Genomic DNA, 24,437 nt, shown 5'->3' with positions numbered 1-24,437 from the left:
TTAAAAAAAGTACTACAAATCACAATAAGTAAAAATTTAAAATATTTTTAAAATCATATAAAAAATTTCAATAACTTCTCAAATTCCATAATATGACATAAATTAAAATTAAAAAAATATATATATTGGGCCCCGTGCTGGCACGGGGTCCTATATCTAGTATAGTAGAAGTAGTTACAAGCACACAACTCTTCATTAACATGCGATGCTTGAGTTTTGTGTGTATTTTTTTTTTAAATATATTTTATTTGTTATATTTTTTTATTATGTTATATATTTAAAAGTTGCGTTAAAATAATATAAATTATAATAATTAATAACATAAAATATTCTATTATATATTTTAAAATGATGTAAAAAAATATTATTCCTATAAATTTCTTCTTTTAGCAACTCTTTCGTTTTAATTTTCTACATGACATGTTTAAGACCACAAGATTAATGAATATTCTTAAATTTCGTGTCAATTCAAAATAAATCAAACGAATATAAATGAGAGAATATTTATTAATATTAAAACAAGTGTGATCATGAAAGAAATTTATTTAATTTTTAGAAAAAAAATAAAAGATGGTTTGAACCAATTATATTCAGTGGACAATTAAAAGGAATGGTTACAAAACTAGTAATTTTTTATATGAATTAGCTTGACTTGACAAAAAGTTTTTTTTAAAAAAATACAATTAAAAGGAATGGTTACAAAACTAGTAATTTTTTATATGAATTAGCTTGACTTGACAAAAAGTTTTTTTAAAAAAAATCTTTTGAAGCTTGATAAAATAGGTGATAAATATGTGTGTAAACATAAATTATTTCATTAAGGTAAAATAAGTATTTTAAAACTAAATTATTACTGTACTATTTATTAGTACTGAATATAAAAAAATATTTTTTGGAACCGATTAAAAATGAAAACTAGTGAGAGTATTAGTTTGGTTTGTAGTGAAGCAGAAAATAATTCGTTTCGTACTAAGAAGTGAAAGCGGAAAATAACGGCGATTTCCAGCAGGAGCGATGGAGCGTGATCGGTCAAAACTCAAAACCCTTGCCTATTAATCAACAACTGCAGCAAAATACGTGCTGTGTTTAACGGATTGGAATCGACAACTTGTGCAGATACATTATTAGCAGGTAATTGAATCCACAGAACAGTATTCATGTTTTGAATTTACGATTATACAGATACGTGCATTGAGAATTGACACTCACGCATCTTTAACATTCATAGAGTATTGAATTTCAGATCTGTCGGATCCAGTATGATTCCTTCAGATAGTTGAATTTTGCAATTCTTATGCTATAAATTTATAGTGCATTTAATTGCAATAGACAATAATATCATATAGATTCAATTTGTGGACCTGAATTCCAATTTCAGGTCTGCCACGATTTGTTATCCGTGCATGCATGTTTCTTTGTTCATGGAATTGTAGTGATTCATGTATCGTCAGGATTATAACAGGAAATCCTGCTAATCTGGAATTGATAGCTCGAGGTTGCTATAGTTAGCACTTAGCATATAGCTACATGTTTAACATGTGAGTGATATCAATGTAATTCAAGATTGTTGAATAGATATGTCTTCAGATTCTGTCTCTGGCAATAAATTGTTGAAGATCAAATGTTGTATAGTACAACAACTTTGTAAACATAATCTTTTTACTTTGTTGCAATCTTTGTATGATAAGCAGAGTATTTCCTGATGGCTGGTCAACGAAATAGCTATGGGAAACGCTCCCATTCACAGTCTGATTATGCTGACAATGGGAGAAATAAAAGGAGAAATACTGGCTCTGATAAGGACCTTTTCTCAATCGGTCCTGACGACACAGTTTATCGGTACTTATGCGCTGGAAAGAAGATTGGAAGTATTATCGGCAGGGGAGGTGAGATTGTTAAGCAATTAAGGGTGGACACTAAATCTAAAATCAGGATTGGTGAGACTGTGCCTGACTGTGAGGAACGTGTTGTCACTATCTACAGCGCAAGTGAGGAAACAAACAACTTTGATGGCTCTGAAAATTGTATTTGTCCTGCCCAGGATGCACTTTTTAAAGTCCATGAGAAAATTGTTAGCGAGACAATTGATGAGGATTCTGAGAATGCCCCCCAGGTTACCATTAGGCTTCTAGTACCTTCAGATCAGATTGGATGTGTTATTGGGAAAGGGGGTCAGATAGTACAGAACATTCGTAGTGAAAGTGGTGCTCAGATTCGTATATTGAAAGATAACCATTTGCCTGCATGTGCATTGAGCTCGGATGAACTTTTGCAGGTAACTGGAGGATCATATCCTTTTTGATTTTCCCTTTCTCTGTCTGTATCACAGTGTTGTTCTCCCAGTTTGGTACTTCTTTACCATTAAATTTCATTAGGCTATTTCATTTAATTGTCTTGCTAAGTAAATTTGATCAATCGCTGCTCTGCTGGTTCATTTATGAAGTTGTTGCTCCTCTTTTTTTCCCCTTAATGGTAATTAGTAAAATGAAGTTACACAATTTCTTAATCAGCTATTCATTTACTGTTCTTTTTGGTGGTCCCTCGTCTGATTTGTTATGTAAAGAATTATGCAAATTGTACTCTACTTCTTGAAAAGAAATTCTTATGGCTCAAGCGTCATTATCTATAAACATTTGGACCGTGTTACCGATAATTGTTGTGTGTTCACACTTCACGCTATGGTTTCAATTGCAATCTTACTTGCATATAGGGCGGTTGAAACTTGAATTTTTTTTGTCACATCTGACTTCAGTACTCTGTGATTTAATTGGGTTTCAGATATCTGGTGAAGCCACTGTAGTGAAGAAGGCTCTTTATGAAATAGCAACGCGTCTTCATAAGAATCCATCTCGTTCTCAGAACTTGCTTGCTTCTGCTGCACCAAATATCTACTCTTCGAGTTCACTTGTAGGTCATACTGCTGGTGCTCCAATTGTAGGCATGGCCTCATTAATGGGGTCTTATAGGGGATACAAAGGAGAGAGTGGGGACTTATCAAGGTCTTTTTACTCTGCTCCAAGGAATGAGTCATCTTCAAAGGAATTTTCTATCTGTTTGCTGTGTCCTACAGCAAATATTGGTGGTGTTATTGGTAAAGGTGGTGTCATAATCAATCAAATTAGACAGGAATCTGGTGCAGCAATCAAAGTAGATAGTTTTGCTGCTGAAGGTGATGATTGCGTGATTTCAATTTCTGTGAAAGAGGTATTTTCTGTTTCTTCTGATGTTTAGCATTGGAGTGTACAGGTTGAGGGTGTTTGTCCAAGATAAAGATTTATTTTCATGCTTGTTTTTTTCAGTTTTTTGAGGACACATATTCTCCTACTGTTGAAGCAGCATTGCGCTTGCAACCAAGGTGCAGTGAGAAAGTTGATAAAGATTCTGGTCTTACACCATTAACCACGAGATTGCTGGTCCCAACATCTCGAATAGGCTGTCTTATTGGAAAAGGAGGCACCATAATCAATGAGATGAGGAAAATTACGAAAGCTAATATCCGTATACTCTCCAAAGAAGGCCTCCCAAAGGTTGCTGCTGAAGATGATGAGATGGTGCAGGTAAGCATACTGATAGGAGTTGTAAAGCTTAAATGCACCAAAATTTATCTCCTACTCTCTCTTTGAAAGAAAAAAGGTTGCTGGTTTCTTCCTGTACTCAGCTTTTGGAGTACGAGTATGACATAGGAATGTGGATTCTTGAATTTTGGATATAGACATATTGAGGAGCCATATATATCTGTTTTCTTTAGATCAATATTAATTGAATTAAAATGTCTTCGATTAAGTTTTAGGAAGGGTCTGGTGTGAATGTAACCTGTGCTCCACAGGCTGCATCATTCAATTATTCTTTCATAGTTATTTTGATTTTGTGTTCTTCTGCCGTACTCTATTTGCGAAAGCAATCTCCCAGGAAGGAGAAAAGAAACAGGGAAAGATCAATCAAACAATACGAAAAGATGGGGTTGCCTATTTAAGACTCTTAGGATAGTTTTTGTTTTTCGTTTTAGATCTTATTAGCATTTCCTTATGCTTCTTATCTATGCAGGAGTATCCTGTTAAATTCTCTGGTTACTTGTGATATGCTTGTTATTTGCTCAACTGACCTCATCTATATGCTTCCAAACATATCAGATCTCAGGAGAACTTGATGTTGTAAAGGATGCACTCATACAAGTAACTTCACGTTTGAGGGCAAACCTTTTTGAAAGAGAGGGTGCTGCATCTGCCTTTGTGCCAGTTCTTCCCTACCTCCCCATGACTACAGGTTCAGATACCTTGAAACATGAAAGTAGGGACTCTAGAAGACATGGACATTCTTACTCAGCTGGGTATGGTGGTACGACTGATCTTCCACGTGCTGATGGTTATGGAAGTTACAGTGGTATCCAGGTAACATAGGGTTTCATTGCTTGAGGAGCAGAATTTATGAAGATTTTGTGGGAATTCATTAACTTCCTTTGCTATGTATATTTTCTCGAATATATGTGCATCCTTTGTTGTTAATTTCTAATTCCATCAGCAGAGTAGCAGCATAGGATATGGAGCTTATGAAGGATATTCCCTTGGGCGTTCTGGTGGTTCTAGGTAAGTTGTTCTGGGCGTTCCACCTTGTCCTGAATTTGGTTGTTTTGTCTTGGTGTGATTGTACCGGCCACCAGCCAGTTCTCTTAAATATACAACTAGGCCTCAATCCCAAGCAAGTTGGGGTTGGCTATAGGAATCCTTGTTGTCCATTTCGCTCTATTTAAGTTCATTGCAGTCCAATATTATATAAAATAAAATAAAAAGTAAAACGTTTTTTAAAGAAAAACCAGCATGAGCTGTTCGGTTAAACTTTTGTTTGCTTTTAATTCTGTTTTTAGCTGCTAACTGTTTTGATCACGTGTTTGTATCTTGAATGTTCATGTCTGACCTTCAGACATTAACTAGCACTTGTGGTTTTGCCATTCTCCATCTGCTGCACATGAGTTTTTGTGTAGCTTATCTAATTATAGTTGCTCCAAATTTAGAAAACGAGAGTTACAATTTCTTGTTCTTATTATTCACATGTTAAGCTACTGCTGCCAGGTCATCGGGGCAAGACCCTGCTTCCCGGAGAAAAAGTTATGGTTACTAGAGTGTGTAACTGGACTGCAGGTAGCTCGTGGATCCCCTCTTTGCATGCATTGCTTCTTTCATTTGATTTGCCAAAATTTCGTAGCTAGCTCAGCTTGTACTAAAGTATTAAAGTTCACATTTTGGTTGATGACCTAGCCTCTCTCCTGATATTGAAACTAATGCTGTTGTTTTCCTTTTGCTTCCTTCCCTCCCAACAAAACAGCTGAGATATATGAAGCCTGAAGCCAGCCTATTGCCTCCCTTGCGCCTAAACCAGAAGACCAGATAAATGAGGATTTGGAAACTTTGGCCTACCTTGATGCTTTTCCTTAGGAGGACCATAACTGAAGATTTTACCTAGTATTGAAATTTGCCAGGTCCTGACATCATTCACTTACAAGCTCAAATCTTGTGGTCCCAAGAACCTGTGTAGCCAGCACAGCACGCCTTTATCCTTCTTCCCTTTGTGTGGTTGTATTACAAATGAATAAACACATAAATATCAGCCTGTCTTGGTATACCTTTTTTCAGTTCAATTTTAATTTGGATGAATTATTGTGGGATTTGCTTATTTAATCAAGTTAGATGTTAGACCTGTTGTCCTCGAGCAGTTCTGTCTAGTTTTGCTGGTTCCTTAGTCATTGTACAGTATCTTAAATTTTACTCCCTCCGTTCCACAAAGAATGACCTCCTTTCCTTTTTAGTCAGTTTCAAAAAGAATGACCTCTTTTCTTTTTTGGTAACATTTTACTTTTTGCTTTTCACGTGACATGTTTAAGACCACAAGATTAAGGGCAATTTTGTACATTTGACATAACTTTAATTTAGGACTACAAGATTCAAAAGTCTTCTTTATTTACTTAAACTCCGTGCCAAGTCAAACAAGGTCATTCTTTATGAAACGGAGGGAGTAAATTTTATTTCATCTTCTCTTGTTTGCTTATGATAACCCTGGATGTTTGCTCAAGATGTGATCATATTACGTAGGTTGTGAGTTCTGATCTTAGTAGCCTTTATTCCCATCCCGCGTAAGAACATATATTCTATTATAATTTTCTTGCCTGATCAATTCGTTGTTCAAAGCATCTTCCGAACTTTTTGATGATTGTTTTGAAGAGGATGTCATGGATACCCAACTTAAAGGTCTGTTTGCATTTTTCTGTAGACATATATTTTGAATGTAATTGAACAATGCATAATATATATACCAGTAAGTGTAAATTATCTGATCTGATTTTCATTGCCAGTCACTGTGGACCTGACAGTCTCTAGAGAGGAATAAGTTACCGTACGTAAGCGGTAAATCTGGCGGTAAGTTTTTAGTATGCTTACAATCATGTGCTTATCCTTACTATGTACTAGTTTGTGTGCAAGCTAAGATATAATTTCCTTAATCATCAGGTATAAGTGATTTTGCTCATATATGCACACTATAGGTCTCTCGCTTTCTCTACATTTATTTGACAAGAATGTTTTTTTCAATTTCAAAAAGCATGTGCTTTCATTTCCCCCTTTTTTGAGGGGTTGTTTTATTTCAGATGTGAATGTTACAATGCCAATTACCTGTTCTTGTTGATAGTTCAAAAATGTGCCAATTTAGATCTAAATTTCAGGTTGCACTTCTTTCTTTTCATCTTGCCTACTATTCTAAAATGAGGTTTTCTTCTGATGCATTTGCCATTGCAACCTTTTTGGGAAATAATGTTCAATTTAATGAATCATGTGAAGAACAATAATTGTTATAAGGTTAGGGAATAATTTTTGACAAACACAATCAATGGTGTAGAAGAATCCGAAGCTGAGCTGAGATGTTGCTCGGCTAAGTATATAGTAGATGGCTCTATCCTATAACTAGGTAAGCCAAGTAAATTGCTTCTTTTTTTGTGGGTTTGTATACTGTGAACCATGGATATTGCGATTGACTTAACCATTTTTTTCTCTCAGGTCTGGAGGCAGTGGGATCTGTAAATTAAATAGGCAGCTGGTGGATAACAGCTCTTATGGTTCTTTTTGTCAAAAGATATGTACAATTGCTTAGATTACATTCCCTAATTTATTAATGCAATCATCTGGTCGTTCCTATGGAACTACGAGGAAGTTTTTGTCGTCCTTGGTGACCAAACAATTGAATGTCAAGTTGTCTGGTAAATAAACATGGATATTTAGTGTGGTATATCTACGTCTTTATGTTAAACTAGTCTGGTGCAAGTGCAACAAAATTGCATCAATTTAAAGGGTTACATATCTAAAATAACTTGAACATGGCGTGGCATAATTAGCTCCAAACGCCTGTCCATACTTAATTGACACAGATATGATTCTCATGCATTATTTAATTTGTATGATGTGATGACAATATAAATAATTTTAAATGTGTTGGAGGAAAAATAAATAAATTATGTACTTGTTTAATATATATATAAGTTAAATGGATTCACATTACTATGACTAAGATGTAAGGGTGGCAATGCAGTGGTCACCAGACTGCAAAAGCTGAATCAATGAAATTCATGGCCAGCTTGGTAAAATATGGAGCAGTAAATTTGTGTACCTAACTCCATGCCGAAAGGTACAAGTAGGGAGCCGGATCCGCAGACTGCGTTTATTGCCTTGTATAACATCTTTTGGACAAGTGTTGGTACAACATTTTTTTGGATTCACTGTCTCTTTATATCAAGTTATGGGGGGGATGATAGGGACAGTGGCTAGTCACATCCAAATCCTAAGAGCCCCTCCAAACTAACTTTCCCCTTTTCTCCATTGGGCATTACATAGAAATTGACTGATCATCCATAGCTATCATTAATGTATTGCTAGATTTCCTTTCCCATACAAGAATCCATTATTTATCTACAACTCCTAGAGGCAGCTTCAAACCTCATTCGTTTCATGCACTGTCAAAGTTACTTCTTTATTCTTTCTATTCCATTCCATCCAATGAGAGTTAGATGATATGAAATAGGAAACCGCTAATTCTATTTGCAACAGGGAATGTTGGATTTGATCTCCTTGGGGAAACTACACGTTTTATTCATGTTAAAGTCTTGCATGAGGGAATAAGGTTATTGAATTGCAGCCAAGGATGACTTGCCGGCAAGCTCGATCAATTCTGCTTCATGTCTGGCAAGTCATTTTTGGCTACATATCTGCCTCATTTTCTCATGCCAGAATTCATATGAAATAGCTATTGTTGTGGATGTCAAATCAGCAATTGTGGACAACACTAAGGAATCTATGCATGAGACAACGGGTAGACTATATATATATATATCCTTTGCTTACATTTTTTATTTGTGAAACACGTCTCTAGTTATTAATTAATATGTTAGCATTAGGTTATATATAATTGTAATTTAATATGCAGGGAGAAAGTATCTCTCATGAGCTTCAACAGGATGTTAGGGACATATGATATGTTTTGGATCATAGACCAAATCCTAATTAATATAATGTGAGGGAATATGGGTTAACTGCTAAGAGTTTGTTCGACAGAAACATGTGCTGCTAGGTTTGTAACAAACTTGCACTGATATCTAGTTGTCATGACTCAAAATCCTATCGCCATCCAACATCAATTTATTGAAGCATGTTTAAATATTTTTCTCAATAATGTCAAGTGTACTGTGTAATAATAAATATACACTATAGGTCAAAATGTACTGTTTATACACATTAAAAGTTTGAACAGGAATTCTTGGTTTCTCAACTGGACACAATCATGGTAACATATACATCACAATAACTAGTGGAAAAAGGAGAGGAAGTATTGAACACAATTTAGCGGATAATGAGTTACTTGTGTTTTAACAGTAAAACATGTGTGGAACTAGCTAGGTAGGTCATGGACCATGAAACGTTTGTTGACTAATAAATGTGATGTAAGATAAAATACCAAAAACAAGTTATCCTTAATTTGGTTTATTGTGAGAGTATGTTCTTAAATTTGAAGTTGTAGGTTCCTTTTTCAAATTGGCACCTCCTGAGTTATACAAGATATATAAATTGGCCCATTCTCCCAAAGTTTCATTTTAGCATCTCACTTTCATTTCCACGAGTGTTGTTTGGTTAAGATATGATGGGAAAAAATAATTGAAGTTGTGTGAAAATATAATCATTGTTTTGTGAATGAAAAATTTTAAAACTTGAAATTAATTTGATATTATTTCAAGTCTGAAACTGAAATAATAGATCAATTTTCAAAATATTATTAATTTGAATATTATTTCAAATCTTTGAGCCAAAATCTATCTATGAATTATATCGCAATCTACCAATAACCTTTACTGATCTACCGACCACATAACTAAAATAACATTTGTAAAAACCACAATCAAACTGTAAGTAACAAAATTAGTAATCGATCAACCACATATGACATATAGCTCTGTGAAATGATTTATTACAGACCCCAAAGTAAAAAACATAGATGTTCATAAACAAAAATGAAAATAAAAAGATCTAAAGGGAGATAAAACCTTCACGGACGAGAAGACCAAACATGAGAGTTACAAGACCAGTTGTTATGCTCTGTGTTGGAGTCATCCATGTTTGCGAATATGCTCCAAGCGTAAAAGTTGCCCCAACTATTCCGATCAAAAATGAGATCATGTTCTGATTCATCTTCTTTTTTTTTTTAATTTCTTCGTCTTCTGATCTAATTCTTTGCAATTGCTGAAACAATTAGTGAGATATTATTGTTGAATATAAAGAGACAGCTAATAACCATCCAACTCTCTCAAGGGACAAAGTCAACTCCACCTTGGGGAGACCAATACGCTTTTGTTTATTACTTAATTCATCACTTCATTTTTACTTGATTTACAAAACTAATTATTTTATCAATGAAACTTTGAAATTCTAATTTGATTATTACTGTTTTATGTAGTTATATTGAGGGTAGAAAGGAAAAAACATGATAAAATTCTCATGATGTAGGAGTCAAGTAATATGAAACGGAGAGAGTATTGATATGGCCATTTATATTTGTCATTTCACTTATCACACAATTTCTTACCTCTTCTTTTGATATTTGATATGAGTTAGGTACGCAAATGTGCAGAATTTCTACGCGTTTACTTTTTTATATATATTCTATTAAGCTGTCTAATCACGTTTGTTGATAAAATGACCTAATATTGCATGGAAATCAATTAACTTGTATACACTCAGTATGTTACCAAATCATCTAAACGTTAATTATAGGAAACAACACATGATAGGTGAAGTTAACAACTCATAAAACAAGGCATAATACATGTTATAAGAGGTTAAAATTGAGAATGCAGAATCATATATAAGGCCCAATAGACTGGCCCCGGTGCTCAAATTGGGCTTTATTACGAACTCGCAACCCATTAATGATTGGAAACATTATAGGAAAAATTATATAAAATAACAACTACTAATTCAAATTAAATGTTATAACCATAGTTTGATTTAATTATAACCTGTAGCAAATTGTTGTCATTCGCCTCTCTCCCTCCCTGAAATTCTCACTCGCCACTCTCGTTTTCTCGCTAGCAGTCTCTCCCTCGCCTCTCTCACTTTTATACAAACACAAATGTATAAAATGTGTTTGTATTTGTATAAAGTGAGAGAAAACTGTATATATACATATCTTTTCGTTCGCTTCTCTCCCCAAAGAATCTCGCTCGCTTCTCTCACTCGCCTCTCTCACTTTATACAAACACAAATGTATAAATTGTGTTTGTATAAAGCGAGAGAAAATTGTATATATAAATACATATATTTTCATCATATACACATATAATTATAAAAAATACAGATTTTTCCCTGCCCAGTTTTCTTTTGTCTTTCTCTCTTTCGAAGTTGTCATTAATTTCCTCTGGTGCTTGTGTTGCGCCCAAATCGCACACGCAAGTGCACGTGGTCGGTCAAGTATTAAAGTGACTCTTATAAAGAGTCGGGTATCGTACCCACAGGGACTTATGTTTAGAATCACTTAATTTCTCCAACTTTCAGCTAAGCACAAGTGTTATCAATATTCCAAAAGTGATTTCTTTTATAATTCTAAGAGTTAAACAAAATGTAACAAACGGGATTCAATTTCAAGAGTTAAAAACAATGATTGGGTAAAGTCCAAGTAGAGGTGTACATAGGTCGGTTTGGTTAGGTTTTTCATTAAAAAAACCTGAACCAATTATGTCAGTTTATAAATCTAAAAACCAAATCAAACCACACAAAGTCGGTTTTTTCGATTTCGGTTTTAGTCGATTCTTTCGGGTTTATTTTATTTTTTCTGGTTTTTCGATTTTTTACAACTATACGGTATTTGAAAAAGAAATTCAATATATTTTCACTTACTTGTGTGATAAGCTAAACCTAATTAATGTTAAATGAATAGAAATTTTCGAAAAGACGGTAAAATTCACAAGAGTACAATTATTTTTTTTTGAAATATCAATGTTCATTATGTTAAATTAATAAGATTAAAGGCTATATGCAAACTGAATACAAAACAAAATATTTACAAAGTAAATTGTTCACTTCAAATTTGAAAAACTATAACAATATAATTGTAAGTTCGGATCTTAATACAAAATAAAATATTTATAATTTTACAAGCCCAAATTTAAAACTATAGTTATAAGATGTAATTAGGCAAACTGTAGCTAAGGAGCCTAATTAAGTGCCCATTTGAATGAGCTTTTAAGTTGGTCAAACTGACTTAAAAGTCAGTTTTTAACTTGTGAGAGTGTTTGACAATTATAAGAACAACTTAAAATAAGTCAAAAGTTAAAAGTAGGGTGACCCCTACTTTTTTTTTAAACTTAAAAGTCATTGTACTTTGACTAAGTATATTACTTTTTTACCCTTAATTCTTTTAAACAATTCCCAAATTCTTTCATGTGAGCTATTCAAAATATACATTTTTGAAATTTAAAATAAGTTGCACATTTAAAATTAACTTAAATATTAAGTTATTGAAATTGAATTAAAATATAAATTAATTTTGTTTTAATTTCTCTTAGAAATAAAAACCTTAGATTAATCAAGTTTTTATTATGTTAACAATTTTAAGGGTATTTCAGATATTTTGATAAAAAAAAAGTGTTTAACAACACTTTTTTGCCAAACACATCAACAACTTTTTGTCAACTGCAACACTTTTATCCAAACACATAACTACTTATTTTTAAAATAACTTTCAGCACTTTAAAAAGTTATTTATTTAGCCAATCCAAACGGACTGTAGCTATTTGTGAAAAATTCCCTTATAGATTTATGAGGGAAAACTCATGCTGTGGAGAGGCCCAATAAAGATTTTGTAAGAGAAGCCCATAATTAAATAAAAAAGGGAGATTCATTTCAAGTTCCAAAAGTCGGGCCTTTACATGAAAATTAAGGAGATAGTCAATTATGATTAAATATAAATTTTCTCATATCAGTGTAGGTCTAATCATTTTTTGGATTACTGCATATATATTATTTATATTTTGTTGAGTGCTAAGATCTTTCATGTGACAATATGCTATTGCAACTAATGTCTCTCTTAATATGGTCATTTTTTAATTGAATTCTTTTTAAATTCTGTGACATTTTTTTTTAAATTTATTATTTGTATTTCAATTTGTTCCTCGAATTTTCTAAAATAAGAGGCAAGTCATAAAAAGAAAGTAAAAGATGTGAATCACAAAAGAGGACAAACGTGAGGGTTTAAAATACAATGGACTCAGAAGTTTGTATCTAGTCTATAGCAGTTGAAGGACTTGGATGGCGTTAACCTTTTGTAGTAGTTCTAATTTTCAAGAATACAAAACAAGCTATTTGGTGCCAATATAAATATTTAAAAACTTTTTAATGCCGTTTAAAAAAAAAGTTATTTAATGTCAATTTATAGGTTGTTATGGTGTGCCAATTTTTCAAAACGGATGCTGTGGAGAGGCCCATTAAAGATTTTGTAAGAAATACCCATAAATGAAAAAAGAGGGTTGAATAGGTGTCCAAAAAGTGTCCTTTATTGAGTCGAAATAATCGAATTCATTGATACTATATCAACTAAGTATTTTCTTTCTTCTACTAGTAGGTGTGATCAATGCGATTAATAAATATGGTATCAAACTATCAATGAATTCGACTCTATAAAAGACACTTTTTGGATACCGTACCAAAGTAGCAAACTGTTTACCTATACCGTTGACTCATTTATTCCATTCCAAATAGTATTCGTTTTGAAGTCGGACTCTGATATGTAGAGCCGTCAATATGGGATAGGCCCGTTGGGCCAGCCTGACCTAACATGTGATTTGATAGGGCTGAGTTACAATTTTTGGAGCCCATTTAAGAAAAGAGTTTTTTAGCCCGGCCTGAATAAGTCTGTCATTTGTGGGGCTTGAGACATATGGATAAGTCCGGCTCGTGAGCCAAATAAAAATTAATTAATAAATAAAAATAAAATAGAGTATTAAAAATAACAGGAGTCTACACTCAAAATCTGTTTAAAGTTTGAAATATTACAATTTAAATACAAATTATGTTTATAAAATATGTATTACATAAAATAAAAAATTCCTAAAATTTCTAGGGAATCACTACATAAGCCATAACTTATGGAATGTTATCATAGTTTTTGTGTTTTATTATAATCATTGAAAAACAATTAGGTTAATATTTCTATTTAGCTATTTATGTTTTCACTTGAAATCAAACTTAATAAATACTCCATATGTCTCAATTTATGTGACTTACTTTTCTTTTTAGTCAGTCCAAAAAAGAATGACACATTTCTATATTAAGTAACATTTTAACTATAAAATGTATTTTTTACCCTTAATGAAATGATTTACAACCACACAAATTTCTATCATTCATTTTGGACCATAAGTTTTAAAAGTCTTCCTTTCTTTCTTAAACTTCGTACCGAGTCAAACTACCTCACATAAAATGGGACGGAGGGAGTATTATTTAGATAATTTTATTTGTGTATTTGATTAACAAATAGTAACACTAACTCCATGTAATATTGTCTTGTCGATAGTTATAATAATATTTTAAAATTATAATTTAATGAATTTTTTTATAAAAACTATACTTTTAAGAAAAGAGAGCTGACTCAGCAAAGCCCGTAGCTCACGCACTTATGGACTGGGCCGACCATTTTTTGGCCCACATAAAAAATGGGCTAGCCCAACCTGACCCGTCAAATTGCAAAATCTGTATGGATTAACCTGGATGGGGTGAGCCAACCAATATTGACAGTTCTACTGATATGAATGCATGTCTAATGAGGTAGCTTTTTCATATTTTTAACTTACTTATTAATAGAAAAAGTATTTTTACACCAAAATTAGAGGATGATATATAATCCTATTTTAAATAATTCAATGTAAATAAATATTTATCCCTTTAATTAATTATTTTGCAAAAATCAAACAAGACAAGGGAAACATGCTCTCTTCTTTTATTTCCCATATTTTCTCCTTGGCATGGAAACTAGGAGGTTCCAAGAGCCAAATATATATAGTCAGGGACGGGATCTATGTGTATGGATGGTGTACCACGGCACTCAGTGACTTCAGTTAAAATTTTGTACATATATATATGTATATGTATGACGAATTGATCATTTATTACTCTGGTGTCGAGGGTCCGAAACCCCTTGTCTGCAATATTATTTTGCCTCTTTTTTTTCATTGTGCGCAAGGATTCAGTTTTTTTGCCGTTAGTTCATCCTTATTTGCTATTATTATTTGTTAATCCAATTGAGTATTTTTTTGCTTTAATTAATTCCTATCCTTTAAAAAAAAATTCTCTTTCTCCGAATCCTAAACCGCCTCTCTTAATATAGTTCCAGACTTTGGCAGTCCCAAAAAAAACAATTTTCCATGGAAGCAGCACGACGCATATGTCTTCCCAAATCCACCATTAGAGGCACAGTAACTTGTGCTTCACTTGTAAACACGACCCACTTAGAAAATTCCCCAAAATCGCCCATTTCTGAACCACAACACTTTGCTAATGGCTCTTCAACCCCACCATCTGATGACACATTTTTAGTCCAGAAAATCTTGTGGAACCTTAAACAAGGTAAGCCAATAACCAATTCTTTACATGGTTTTAATCCGTCTACTTTTCTTGAAATTCTTGGTAATTGTCGTGATAATTTGCATTTAGCACAGACATTCATTAACTTGGTTTCTGTAAATTGTCCTAATTTTAAACATTGCTCGAGGTCATTGAGTGCTACTGTACATGTGTTGATTAGGTCTAAGAGGGTAGCTGATGCACAGGGTTTTATCTTAAGGATGATTAGAAGAAGTGGAGTTTCAAGAATTGAGATTGTGGAATCTTTGGTGTCAACTTATGGGGTATGCGGGTCTAATCCATATGCTTTTGATTTGCTGATTAGGACTTACGTACAAGCTAGGAAGATTAGGGAGGCTGTAGAAGTATTTAGGTTGTTGCAAAGGAGGAATCTTTGTGTTCCGATAAATGCGTGTAATGGTCTTCTAGGAGGGCTTGTGAAGATTGGTTGGGTTGACTTGGCATGGGAAGTGTATGGTGAGATGACAGGGAGTAGCATTCAGCCAAATGTGTATACCCTCAATATAATGGTGAATGCTTTGTGTAAAGATGGGAAAATTGAAAGCGTGAATCCGTTTATTGAAGAAATGGAAAAGAAGGGAATTTTTCCGGATATGGTGACTTACAATACTTTGATAAATGCATATTGTCACGAGGGGCTTCTTGAAGAAGCCTATGAAGTGATAAACATTATGAAAGCTACGGGGTTAAGACCTTGTCTTTTAACTTATAATTCTATTCTCAATGGTTTGTGTAAGAATGGACAATACGGGAGAGCAAGGGACCTCCTTTTGGTTGAGATGGAAGAGAGTGGACTGTCCCCTGATACTGCTAGTTATAATGCACTGCTTGCTGAGTGCTGTAAAACAGGTAATGTGCTGGAAGCAGAATCTGTTTTCAAAGAAATGTCGTGTCGAGCTATCATCCCTGATTTGGTTAGTTATAGTTCTCTTATTGGATTGTTTTCAAGAACTGGTCGTCTTGACCGCTCATTGGCATACTATGAGCATATGAAACACAAGGGTCTTAAACCAGATAATGTAGTCTACACAATTCTCATTGGTGGGTTTTGTAGAAATGGTTCTATGAAGGAGGCTATGAAGATGCGTGATGAAATGCTGGAGCAGAGTTTAGTTATGGATGTGGTGACTTACAATACTATATTGAATGGGTTATGCAAAGGAAAGATGCTTCATGAAGCTGATGAGCTTTTCAATGAGATGTTGGAAAGAGATGTAAATCCTGATTTTTACACTTTAACCACGCTTATCAATGGTTATTGCAAGTGTGGTAACATGGACAAAGCACAGACCCTGTTTGAAGCCATGCTACTGAGAAACCTCAAGCCTGATGTTGTGACGTATAACAGCTTGATTGATGGATTTTGTAAGGTTGGTGATATGGAAAAAGCTTTCAGTTTAAGGGATGAGATGATATCTGTAAACATTTCTCCTAATTATATTACTTATAGTATTCTCATAAATGGCTTTTGTAATAAGGGTCGTGTATCTGATGCATTAAGACTGTGGGATGATATGATTATCCTAGGTATCAAACCTACTATTGTGACTTGCAACTCTATTATCAAGGGATATTGCAGGTCTGGTGATGCTTCAAGGGCAGCTAAGTTTCGGAACAAGATGCAGTCCCAAGGATTATTTCCTGATTCAATTACATACAATACTCTTCTTGATGGGTTTATAAGAGAGGAGAATATGGCTAAAGCCTTAGATTTGGTTAATGAAATGGGAAATCAAGGTCTGTCACCTGATGTTATTAGCTATAATACCATACTGGATGGTTTCTGTAAATTTGGTAGAATGCAGGAAGCCAACATGCTGTATAGGAAAATGGTTGAGAGGGGTATTAACCCAGACAGATCCACATATACATCATTGATAAATGGACATGTCTCTCAGGATAACTTGAAGGAGGCTTTTCATTTCCATGATGAAATGCTGCAGATGGGTTTCATTCCTGATGACAAATTTTAACTGACCATCAATTTCTACCATTTCACGAGTTCTGCTTTTTGCAGTTTCAGTGGGTAAGCCCTCTTCTAAATTTGATATTTTGACACTAGGGAATTGTTAGCTAATGTGAAATATGCTTTGAGGAGAAGTATGGAGAAATCACTTGCTGGAGCAGATACTTATGGGTGCTCAACTGGACATCTGCTCTCTAACTATGTATTAGTGAGATATTATCCTTGACACAGAGCGGTGCTTCATTTTCAGACCCCCCATTTGTTGCCATCTGTCTTGCTTGATTGGTTAAAGAGAGAACTAGTGAGGGCCGGAATGGAATATCATATGTAGTGTTGAATCCAATCTGAAGCTCTTTCGAACAAGAGAGGAATGAGTGACCACAAGCTCCGCTTAAGCGCAGTGCTAGGCGAGGATTGGAACCCTACCATCTATTCTCTATGCATCTCAATTGCTTCACACCTCTGCTTGGAAACCTCCATACAACACCCCTTGTTTCGTTCTAGCCCTATTCTATTACCAGACATAATTGGGAGAAGCTCAACCGAAACTAGAGCTAGAAATGCTTGATTTCGTTTCGTTCCCGCTCTCTAAGGAACTGTCTGTTAGTGAGACATTATCCAGACACAGAGTGGTGCTTCATTTTCAGAAATGTGCTTTTGGCTGTGGTGACAAACTTAAGAGGGCCCTTTTGATAGAGCTGTGATTAAGATTGAATATGCAGAAGTTCCTCTTTCATCTGCGAGTTTGATAGTTCACCCTGTGGACTCACAATTTGTCAAAGAGCATAGTATGTACTAAGTTTTGACCTTAGATTCTTGGTTTCCCTCTTGTTGCCACTTCCTGGTGATGTTATTGTCATTTTAGATATCAAATATATTATGAACACTACAAATCAATATATTGCCCACATAGGTTACAACTTTTGCAAACAATACATAATGTTACAACTAGCCAATGACTCTCTTATATTGGATTTTGTGTATGGTATAGTGTCTAAACCTATGTTGCTTGGAATCTTCAAAAATGTCATTGCGTGCATATGGGTTCCTCCAAAATTAGTGCATTTTTAGAGGATCCGACAGGGGTGCAACAATATTTTTGGATTGTCCGAGCAACATAGGTCCAAACCATGTTAGGACAATATTCTTGTGTTATATTGTTGAAGGGGGTAGTTTCCATGGTTTCTGTGAGGTTTCCCTATCGTTATGTAATGGTATTAAAATGCTTTACTCAGTGACATACTATTTTTTTCTTTTTATTGTTGTTTCCTTGTGCTTCCGAGTTATGTTGTCTTTGTGGAAAGCTGAAAATTTAAACCAAATGCTTTTGCTTCAGGGGCGATGATGGTGTGGCAAGTGAATCAGAAAAGTTATCCATGTCTGTCTGTTGTCTGCTGTGAACTTTGACATCCAAGGTGTGTTGATGACACATGGGCTGGGCTGCTGTTACTTTCTCCTGATTTGCTGGTTGATCGTTCTGTTCATGATTACATGTTTCATCAGTGAACATAAAATGCTAGTAGTAGTTCTCAGAAGTGTATCAAAGCTCTAGTTGCTCTTGTGTTATCAAACCAAATGAGCTTCCAAGTCCTACTCAATTGACCATAAAACTACAACCCTTGACTATATTTATGTCGGGGGCATTTCGGTATCATGAAATGATCAGACTTCAAGATCTGTTCCATAGATAGATTGAGGACATTAGCTTTGTCTGAGTTAGAAACCCCAGGTTACAGATGTTGGGACAACTTTTCTCTCATTGAGTTACAGTGGAGAATTATGCAATATATGGATAGATGAAGACAAAGAGTTAATTATGCAATTAATTTTTGGGTAAAATAGGGTGGCAAAAGGTGGTCGAAGGTTCAAGCCCCACACCATGCAAAAGGAAGCCAGGTATTTAAGTGGAGAAGGGTAGGGGGGCCCATTATCCATCGAGTTTAGAAGGCTGTGATTGGTCCGAAGGGCGGGTCACACACGGATTTCTCGTTTGGGTTACTGCATCCATTTTATTTATATTTTTGGTTCAGTGCTAAGACCTTTCATGTGTCAGTATGCTATTACAATGAATGTCTCTCTTAAAATGGTCATTTTTTTTAATTGAGTTCTTTTTAAAGTCTGTGTCATTTCTTTTTTACTAAGTATTATTTATATTTCAATTTGTTCCTTGCTTTTTAATATTTTTTTAAAATTATTTTACAAGAAAATAGGATGCAAATCATAAAAAGAAAGTTAAAAAAGTGGAAATCACAAAAGAGGACATACGTGGGGGGTTCAAAATACAATGGACTCAGATTGTATCTAGTCTAGCAGTTGAAGGACTTCGATGGCTGTTAACCTGTTGTAGCCAATGTAGCTTTGACATGATAAAAGTTTCAGACTATATACAATTAAAAGTCATTGAAACCTAAAAATAAATCTAGGAGTATTTACTTAATTTGTTTTCCAAATTAGATGTAGGTACAATCTCACTTCAAGTCCTTTGCAAGTTTAGCACCTAACGTATTTTGACTATTGAACACATAGTCAAAAGCTCTTATGACTATTTCTGGTTACCTTTCTTTAAACATTTAAATACGATGCTACATTATATTGTCACACGGAAATTGACTCTTTTCTTGGTGCTTATTCATCTGCTAATATACCCAATGCTTTTTCTCCTAATTATTCAATTTGCTCTCCTACACTACTGAATTAAAATGTAAAACTATTAGCACCCAAAAGTGTGGCTTAGTAGTCAATGACATAGATTGAACACCATAACATCTCAAGTTCAATTCCCGGAAAAAAACACTAGGTGATTTCTTCGTTCTCGCTTACCTATCTTAATTTTCCCAAACTCTAGGAAAACATAAATGCAAGCAAGAGGAGTTGATGAAGTTAATTTAGTACTCCCCCTGTCCAACAATAGTTGTCTACTATTGACTTTGCACACTTCTTAAGAAATTATAAATAGAAGGGTAGTTTTACTATATTACCGTTTAAATATAATAAATACAATATCTTGAAAAATGTAATAGAGAAATGAGTATAATTAATGATAGAGTAAATTAGGAACTTAGTGTAAAATTATCCATTGATTTCATAAAGTGGACAAGTATTGCTGAACGGAGGGAGTAATAATTAACACCTTAATAGTTGCAACTCTACTCTTTATTAATGCTTATTTCAAGTGCCAAAACCATGGACAAATTAAATCCACGTTAATTGGAAATGATTAAAAAAAATGTTTAAAAAGACCTAGCATATTGGCTTTAACTTAATTAGTAACAGTAATGTATAGTTACCTACCAATGGGACGAATTAAATAAGTAGGATTTTCAAAACCAACCATTCCACTTATTGACTTACGTTATGCTTTATAGTGGATTCTTGATTGTACAGTTTGAAATTAACAGAATTTTTTCCTAGTATAAAAATAGCATGTTAGTATTGCTCTAAGTGTACCACAACAAAAGTTCATAAAAACATCGAAATTTATTCGAAACTGTTGAAGAGTATATAGCAAAGTAATAAATCAAGGAGAAAATGGGTGGCAGTGAAGCTGGAGATGATTCAAAGCCAAAGGGGAACAGAGGAATTTCTTTTCTTGATTTTATTATGAGAATTGTTGCCATTTTAGGTACCTTAGGAAGTGCAATTGCCATGGGAACAACTAATGAAACCCTTCCCTCCTTCGAACAGTTCATTAGGTTTAAGGCTGAGTACAAGAACCTTCCTACTTTCACGTAAGATAATACACTATTACTACTATATTTTTGTTTGCGTTATAACTCATATACACTGACAGTATAAATATATTACTTATTACTGTACTTTAGCATGTTATAGCAGGTTGTTTGTCTTACTTGTCAGGTAACTAGTTTAACACTTATTAGATGTTATCTATGTTAGTGTAAAGATAGCAAGTAGTATATTACAATTTTAATTTTTAACCAGGTTACTCATTATTGTTTATGAAAATTCACAGGTTCTTTGTGGTAGCAAATGGCATCGTTAGCGCGTACCTCGCTGTATCTCTTGTCCTATCCATCTTGCACATTGTGATGAGTGGTGCAAGAATAACAAGGGTGGTGTTGATCTTCTTTGATACGGTGATGATGGCATTTTTAACATCTGGAGCATCAGCAGCAGCAGCCATAGTGTATTTGGCACACAAGGGAAATGCTAGTGCTAATTGGATTGCTATTTGCCAGCAGTACAACTCTTTCTGCGATCGTGCATCTGGCTCTTTGGTTGGATCCTTCATTGGAGTTCTTGTGTTTTTGCTGATCATCATATTGTCTGCTCTGGCCCTTTCAAGAAACTGATTATTGATCACTTCCTGCGCAAAGAAAGGACGCGCAATTTCATCATTTGATATTGTGTTTTATTCCAAGAAATTTTTGAATGATTCTTGTCATTTATTCCTTCAAGATGTTATTAAATCTGTTTGTTTTAGTGATTCTTCCTCTCAATCAATAAAATTGATGTTGCATTTGTTCTGTTATTACTTGACAATTGTCTTCCTGCTGAAAATCGACAAGTACACCAAGTTTCTGTATAAAGCTTAGGACCATATATATACCAAGCTATGAATTTTATTTGGAGCTGCAACATGCAAGTCCTAAAATACCTGACACAGCCCCTAGCCATCACAAAAATATAGAAGGAAATATAAATTAATGTCGTATGCACCAACGAAGACTACAACAAAATGTCTAAATGAGGCATACAATGACCACAAATCCTCAATGAACTGCTGATAGAAACAATCCGAAATGCAATTTGCACGTATAATGAACTACAGTGGTTTATGATGTGAATAGACGGAAGAGTTGGATCAAAGATGTCGTCTTTGTACCCTCACACAGAGGATGGACCTTCACGCGTACCAGGTTTGGCATTAAGCTTAGTTGCTCCCTTCTCCGCTTGTGCCTGCTATCTCTATTCTCAAGAGTGTTTACGCTTGGAATCAAAACAAAAATTCTTGAGATCATAATCATCAGCCTCAATTAAAGTACAACCAGGTTCTTTCCAAACCCCATTGTCATCCATCAACTTCCTCACCCTTTCAACACCATCCCATTCATCCCTTGACGCATAGATATTAGACAGTAAGACATAGTCCCCACTGTCTTCCCTTCCCAATTTAAGCAACTGCTCATTAGCATACCTTCCCAGCTCGACATTGGAATGAACTTTACAAGCTCCTAGCAGTGTTCTCCATATAATAGCATTAGGTTTAATCTCCATCGTGTTTATGAATTCAAACGCTTCATTCAATAGTCCTGCACGTGCTAGCATATCCACCATACAACCATAGTGCCTTATGTTTGTCTCAATATTGTAGTCAGTTCTCATCATGTTGAAATATTCTTGGCCATAATCAACTTTACCAGCGTGACTACAAGCAACCAATACACCAACAAAAGTAATTTCATTAGGGATATACTTCATTCTCCTCATATCTTCAAAAAGAGAGATACATTCTTCAGAATGACCATGGAAAGCTAATCCTAATATAATTATGTTCCAAGACGACACGTCCTTCTCTCTCATGCCTTGAAACACTTCAAGTGCCTTACTAATGCTGCCACACCTAGCATACATGTCTACAAGTGCATTACCAAGAAATACGCTTAACTCGCCTGCACCCATCTCAATAATTGATCGATGTATCTGCTCGCCAACATCCAAGAATGCTGAATCCGTGCAAGCGGATAAAAGGTGCAACATAGTGACTTCATCAGGGTATTCCCCTGCACCTCTCATCTCTTCGTACATTTTCAAAGCCTTCTCATTTTCTCCACAAAGCACATATCCAGAAATCATGGCATTCCAAGTCACAACATCCCTCTTTGGCACAATATCAAACATCTCCCTCGCATTCTCCATCTTCCCTTGCTTCACATACCCAGTGATCATTACATTCCAAGAAACCAAGTCTTTAACCGGCATATCATCAAAAAGCCTCCTTGCCGCATCCAATTCCCCTCTCCTCGCATATCCAGCAGTCAAAGCAGACCAAGCAACAACGTCCCTCTTAGCAGAACCATCAAAAAGTTGGCCTGCAATTCTTATATCTCCAACATTAGCGTGAAAATATATAAGGGTATTCCTCGCAAATTTATTAGATTCAAACCCATGTTTCACAATTTTCCCATGTACGGTAAGGCCAGAAACAAGCCAAGAAAGCTTGGTACATGCTTTGAGTAGAAACGGAAAAGTATAACTATCCGGAAGTATGGAACGTTTTTCCATCTGGGTATAAACGGAAACAGCAAGAGAAGGCCTGTGACTCTGAGCTGACCCTCTAAGCATGGTGTTCCACATGAAGAGATCTGGTTGAGTAATTTGAGCAAACAGCTTGTGGGCATAGTGAATAGATGCTGAGAAAGTAACAGCAGAAGCATGTATGAGCTCCCTGAGAGCAATGCGATTGGAGTTGAAGCCATTGATGATCATCAAAGCATGAATTTGCTTTAGGGATTGGACATCTTTGCATTTGCTCCATAGTGATGATTGTCGGTGAAGATTTGAACTCCTGCTTGCTATTGTCTTTTTGATCATTTATCTCCCACAGTCCCACTCATAGATGTGCTCCTACCGATTCATCAACTAATATTGGGCCTGGCCTGTTGTCTCTCATGGGCTTTATGTTTATTTTCGGTTCGGATATTCACTACAAGGATCTCTTGTTTCCATATTCCTCTTTGCCTCATTTTAGCGTTCTAATAGAAAGATTAGCCCACTACTCCTGCCATTTCAATTAAGGGAAAATTACGCGGTTAAGCAAACTTATACTACTTAATTACTCATCATAGTTATAGTTTGCTATAATTACCACTCACGATTAACATTATACATTAATTACGCGGGCTGACTTTGAGTTTGTATAATTAGTCACGTTTGTATATGTATAATTCGCCAAAATATACAAATACATATGTATAATATACGATTATCTAACCTATATACATATCCAATTCACCTCTCTCCCACTCTCTGCCCTCTCTCGCTCGCCTCTCTCCTCCCTCTCCCAATCTCGCTTGCCATATATACAAATATATATGTATAATATACAATTATCTAACCTATATACATATACAATTCACCTTTCTCCCACTCTTTGACCCTCTCTCTCGCCTCTCTCCTCTCTCTCCCAGTCTCGCTCGCCTCTCTCCTCCCTATAACATATAACTATGAATTGTAATTATCAAACTATAGTTATGGAGAGTAATTGAGCTATTTTTGAGTGGCTATATGTGAAAGTTCCCCTTTCAATGATATGTCTTATTTTTTTAAGGAAAAAAGGATCTCATATACTC

General features: G+C 34.8%; 5 protein-coding genes and 2 long non-coding RNA genes across 9 annotated transcripts; 4 read left to right on the top strand and 3 right to left on the bottom strand.

The window, feature by feature from the left end:
- The first annotated feature begins 951 nt into the window (after positions 1–951).
- On the top strand, positions 952–5,703 carry LOC102579670 (KH domain-containing protein At4g18375-like). Of its 3 annotated transcripts, none has more exons than XM_006338378.2 (8): positions 952–1,131; positions 1,692–2,113; positions 2,779–3,204; positions 3,300–3,557; positions 4,131–4,388; positions 4,519–4,583; positions 5,067–5,135; positions 5,320–5,703. In XM_006338378.2, exons 2-7 carry the CDS (start codon positions 1,703–1,705, stop codon positions 5,113–5,115), a joined length of 1,467 nt encoding a protein of 488 aa, XP_006338440.1. In that variant the 5' UTR covers positions 952–1,131; positions 1,692–1,702; the 3' UTR covers positions 5,116–5,135; positions 5,320–5,703. The 3 variants fall into 3 exon arrangements, with proteins under 3 accessions (XP_006338440.1, XP_006338439.1, XP_006338437.1); XM_006338377.2 differs by having other exon boundaries at positions 1,692–2,275; positions 4,522–4,583; XM_006338375.2 differs by having other exon boundaries at positions 1,692–2,275.
- Positions 5,704–5,952: 249 nt separating this feature from the next.
- On the top strand, positions 5,953–7,350 carry LOC107059884 (uncharacterized). Its single transcript, XR_001473010.1, has 2 exons — positions 5,953–6,951; positions 7,041–7,350. It is a non-coding gene; the product is annotated as an uncharacterized lncRNA (long non-coding RNA).
- A 2,060-nt stretch (positions 7,351–9,410) lies between these two features.
- Positions 9,411–9,776, bottom strand: LOC102603435 (uncharacterized; the record flags this gene model as incomplete). The annotated part of the gene is made up of 1 exon (XM_006338716.2): positions 9,411–9,776. A coding segment is annotated over one exon (222 nt), but the record flags the coding sequence as incomplete, so codon positions are not given.
- Positions 9,777–14,807: 5,031 nt separating this feature from the next.
- On the top strand, positions 14,808–18,457 carry LOC102603102 (pentatricopeptide repeat-containing protein At5g01110-like). The gene has a single exon (XM_015306958.1). The coding sequence runs from the start codon at positions 14,942–14,944 to the stop codon at positions 17,132–17,134; it is 2,193 nt and encodes a 730-aa protein (XP_015162444.1). The 5' UTR covers positions 14,808–14,941; the 3' UTR covers positions 17,135–18,457.
- Positions 18,458–18,491: 34 nt separating this feature from the next.
- On the bottom strand, positions 18,492–21,220 carry LOC107059882 (uncharacterized). The gene is made up of 2 exons (XR_001473008.1): positions 21,135–21,220; positions 18,492–18,604 (listed from the first exon to the last, which is right to left on the bottom strand). It is a non-coding gene; the product is annotated as an uncharacterized lncRNA (long non-coding RNA).
- On the top strand, positions 20,388–21,883 carry LOC102579142 (casparian strip membrane protein 3-like). Its single transcript, XM_006338374.2, has 2 exons — positions 20,388–20,855; positions 21,098–21,883. Exons 1-2 carry the CDS (start codon positions 20,656–20,658, stop codon positions 21,435–21,437), a joined length of 540 nt encoding a protein of 179 aa, XP_006338436.1. The 5' UTR covers positions 20,388–20,655; the 3' UTR covers positions 21,438–21,883.
- On the bottom strand, positions 21,762–23,697 carry LOC102602763 (pentatricopeptide repeat-containing protein At5g15300). Its single transcript, XM_006338714.2, has one exon. The coding sequence runs from the start codon at positions 23,677–23,679 to the stop codon at positions 22,060–22,062; it is 1,620 nt and encodes a 539-aa protein (XP_006338776.1). The 5' UTR covers positions 23,680–23,697; the 3' UTR covers positions 21,762–22,059.
- Between the last annotated feature and the right edge of the window lie 740 nt (positions 23,698–24,437).

Source organism: Solanum tuberosum, unplaced genomic scaffold (genome assembly GCF_000226075.1).
Source record: "Solanum tuberosum cultivar DM 1-3 516 R44 unplaced genomic scaffold, SolTub_3.0 scf00004, whole genome shotgun sequence".
In the NCBI taxonomy this organism is placed as follows: Eukaryota; Viridiplantae; Streptophyta; class Magnoliopsida; order Solanales; family Solanaceae; genus Solanum; species Solanum tuberosum.
The sequence above is the reverse complement of the archived record's forward strand: the minus strand, read 5'-3'. Positions and strand labels throughout refer to the sequence as shown.

What these genes read in the sequence shown, in the direction of transcription:
- LOC102579670 (XM_006338375.2), top strand. Translation starts at nt 1,703, where the DNA reads ATGGCTGGTCAACGAAATAGCTATGGGAAACGCTCCCATTCACAGTCT. An exon ending in TTTCAATTTCTGTGAAAGAG is followed by an intron (nt 3,205 to 3,299) that starts GTATTTTCTGTT and finishes TGTTTTTTTCAG; the next exon opens with TTTTTTGAGGACACATATTC. An exon ending in GAAGTTACAGTGGTATCCAG is followed by an intron (nt 4,389 to 4,518) that starts GTAACATAGGGT and finishes TAATTCCATCAG; the next exon opens with CAGAGTAGCAGCATAGGATA.
- LOC102603102 (XM_015306958.1), top strand. Translation starts at nt 14,942, where the DNA reads ATGGAAGCAGCACGACGCATATGTCTTCCCAAATCCACCATTAGAGGC.
- LOC102579142 (XM_006338374.2), top strand. Translation starts at nt 20,656, where the DNA reads ATGGGTGGCAGTGAAGCTGGAGATGATTCAAAGCCAAAGGGGAACAGA. An exon ending in AAGAACCTTCCTACTTTCAC is followed by an intron (nt 20,856 to 21,097) that starts GTAAGATAATAC and finishes GAAAATTCACAG; the next exon opens with GTTCTTTGTGGTAGCAAATG.
- LOC102602763 (XM_006338714.2), bottom strand. Translation starts at nt 23,679, where the DNA reads ATGATCAAAAAGACAATAGCAAGCAGGAGTTCAAATCTTCACCGACAA.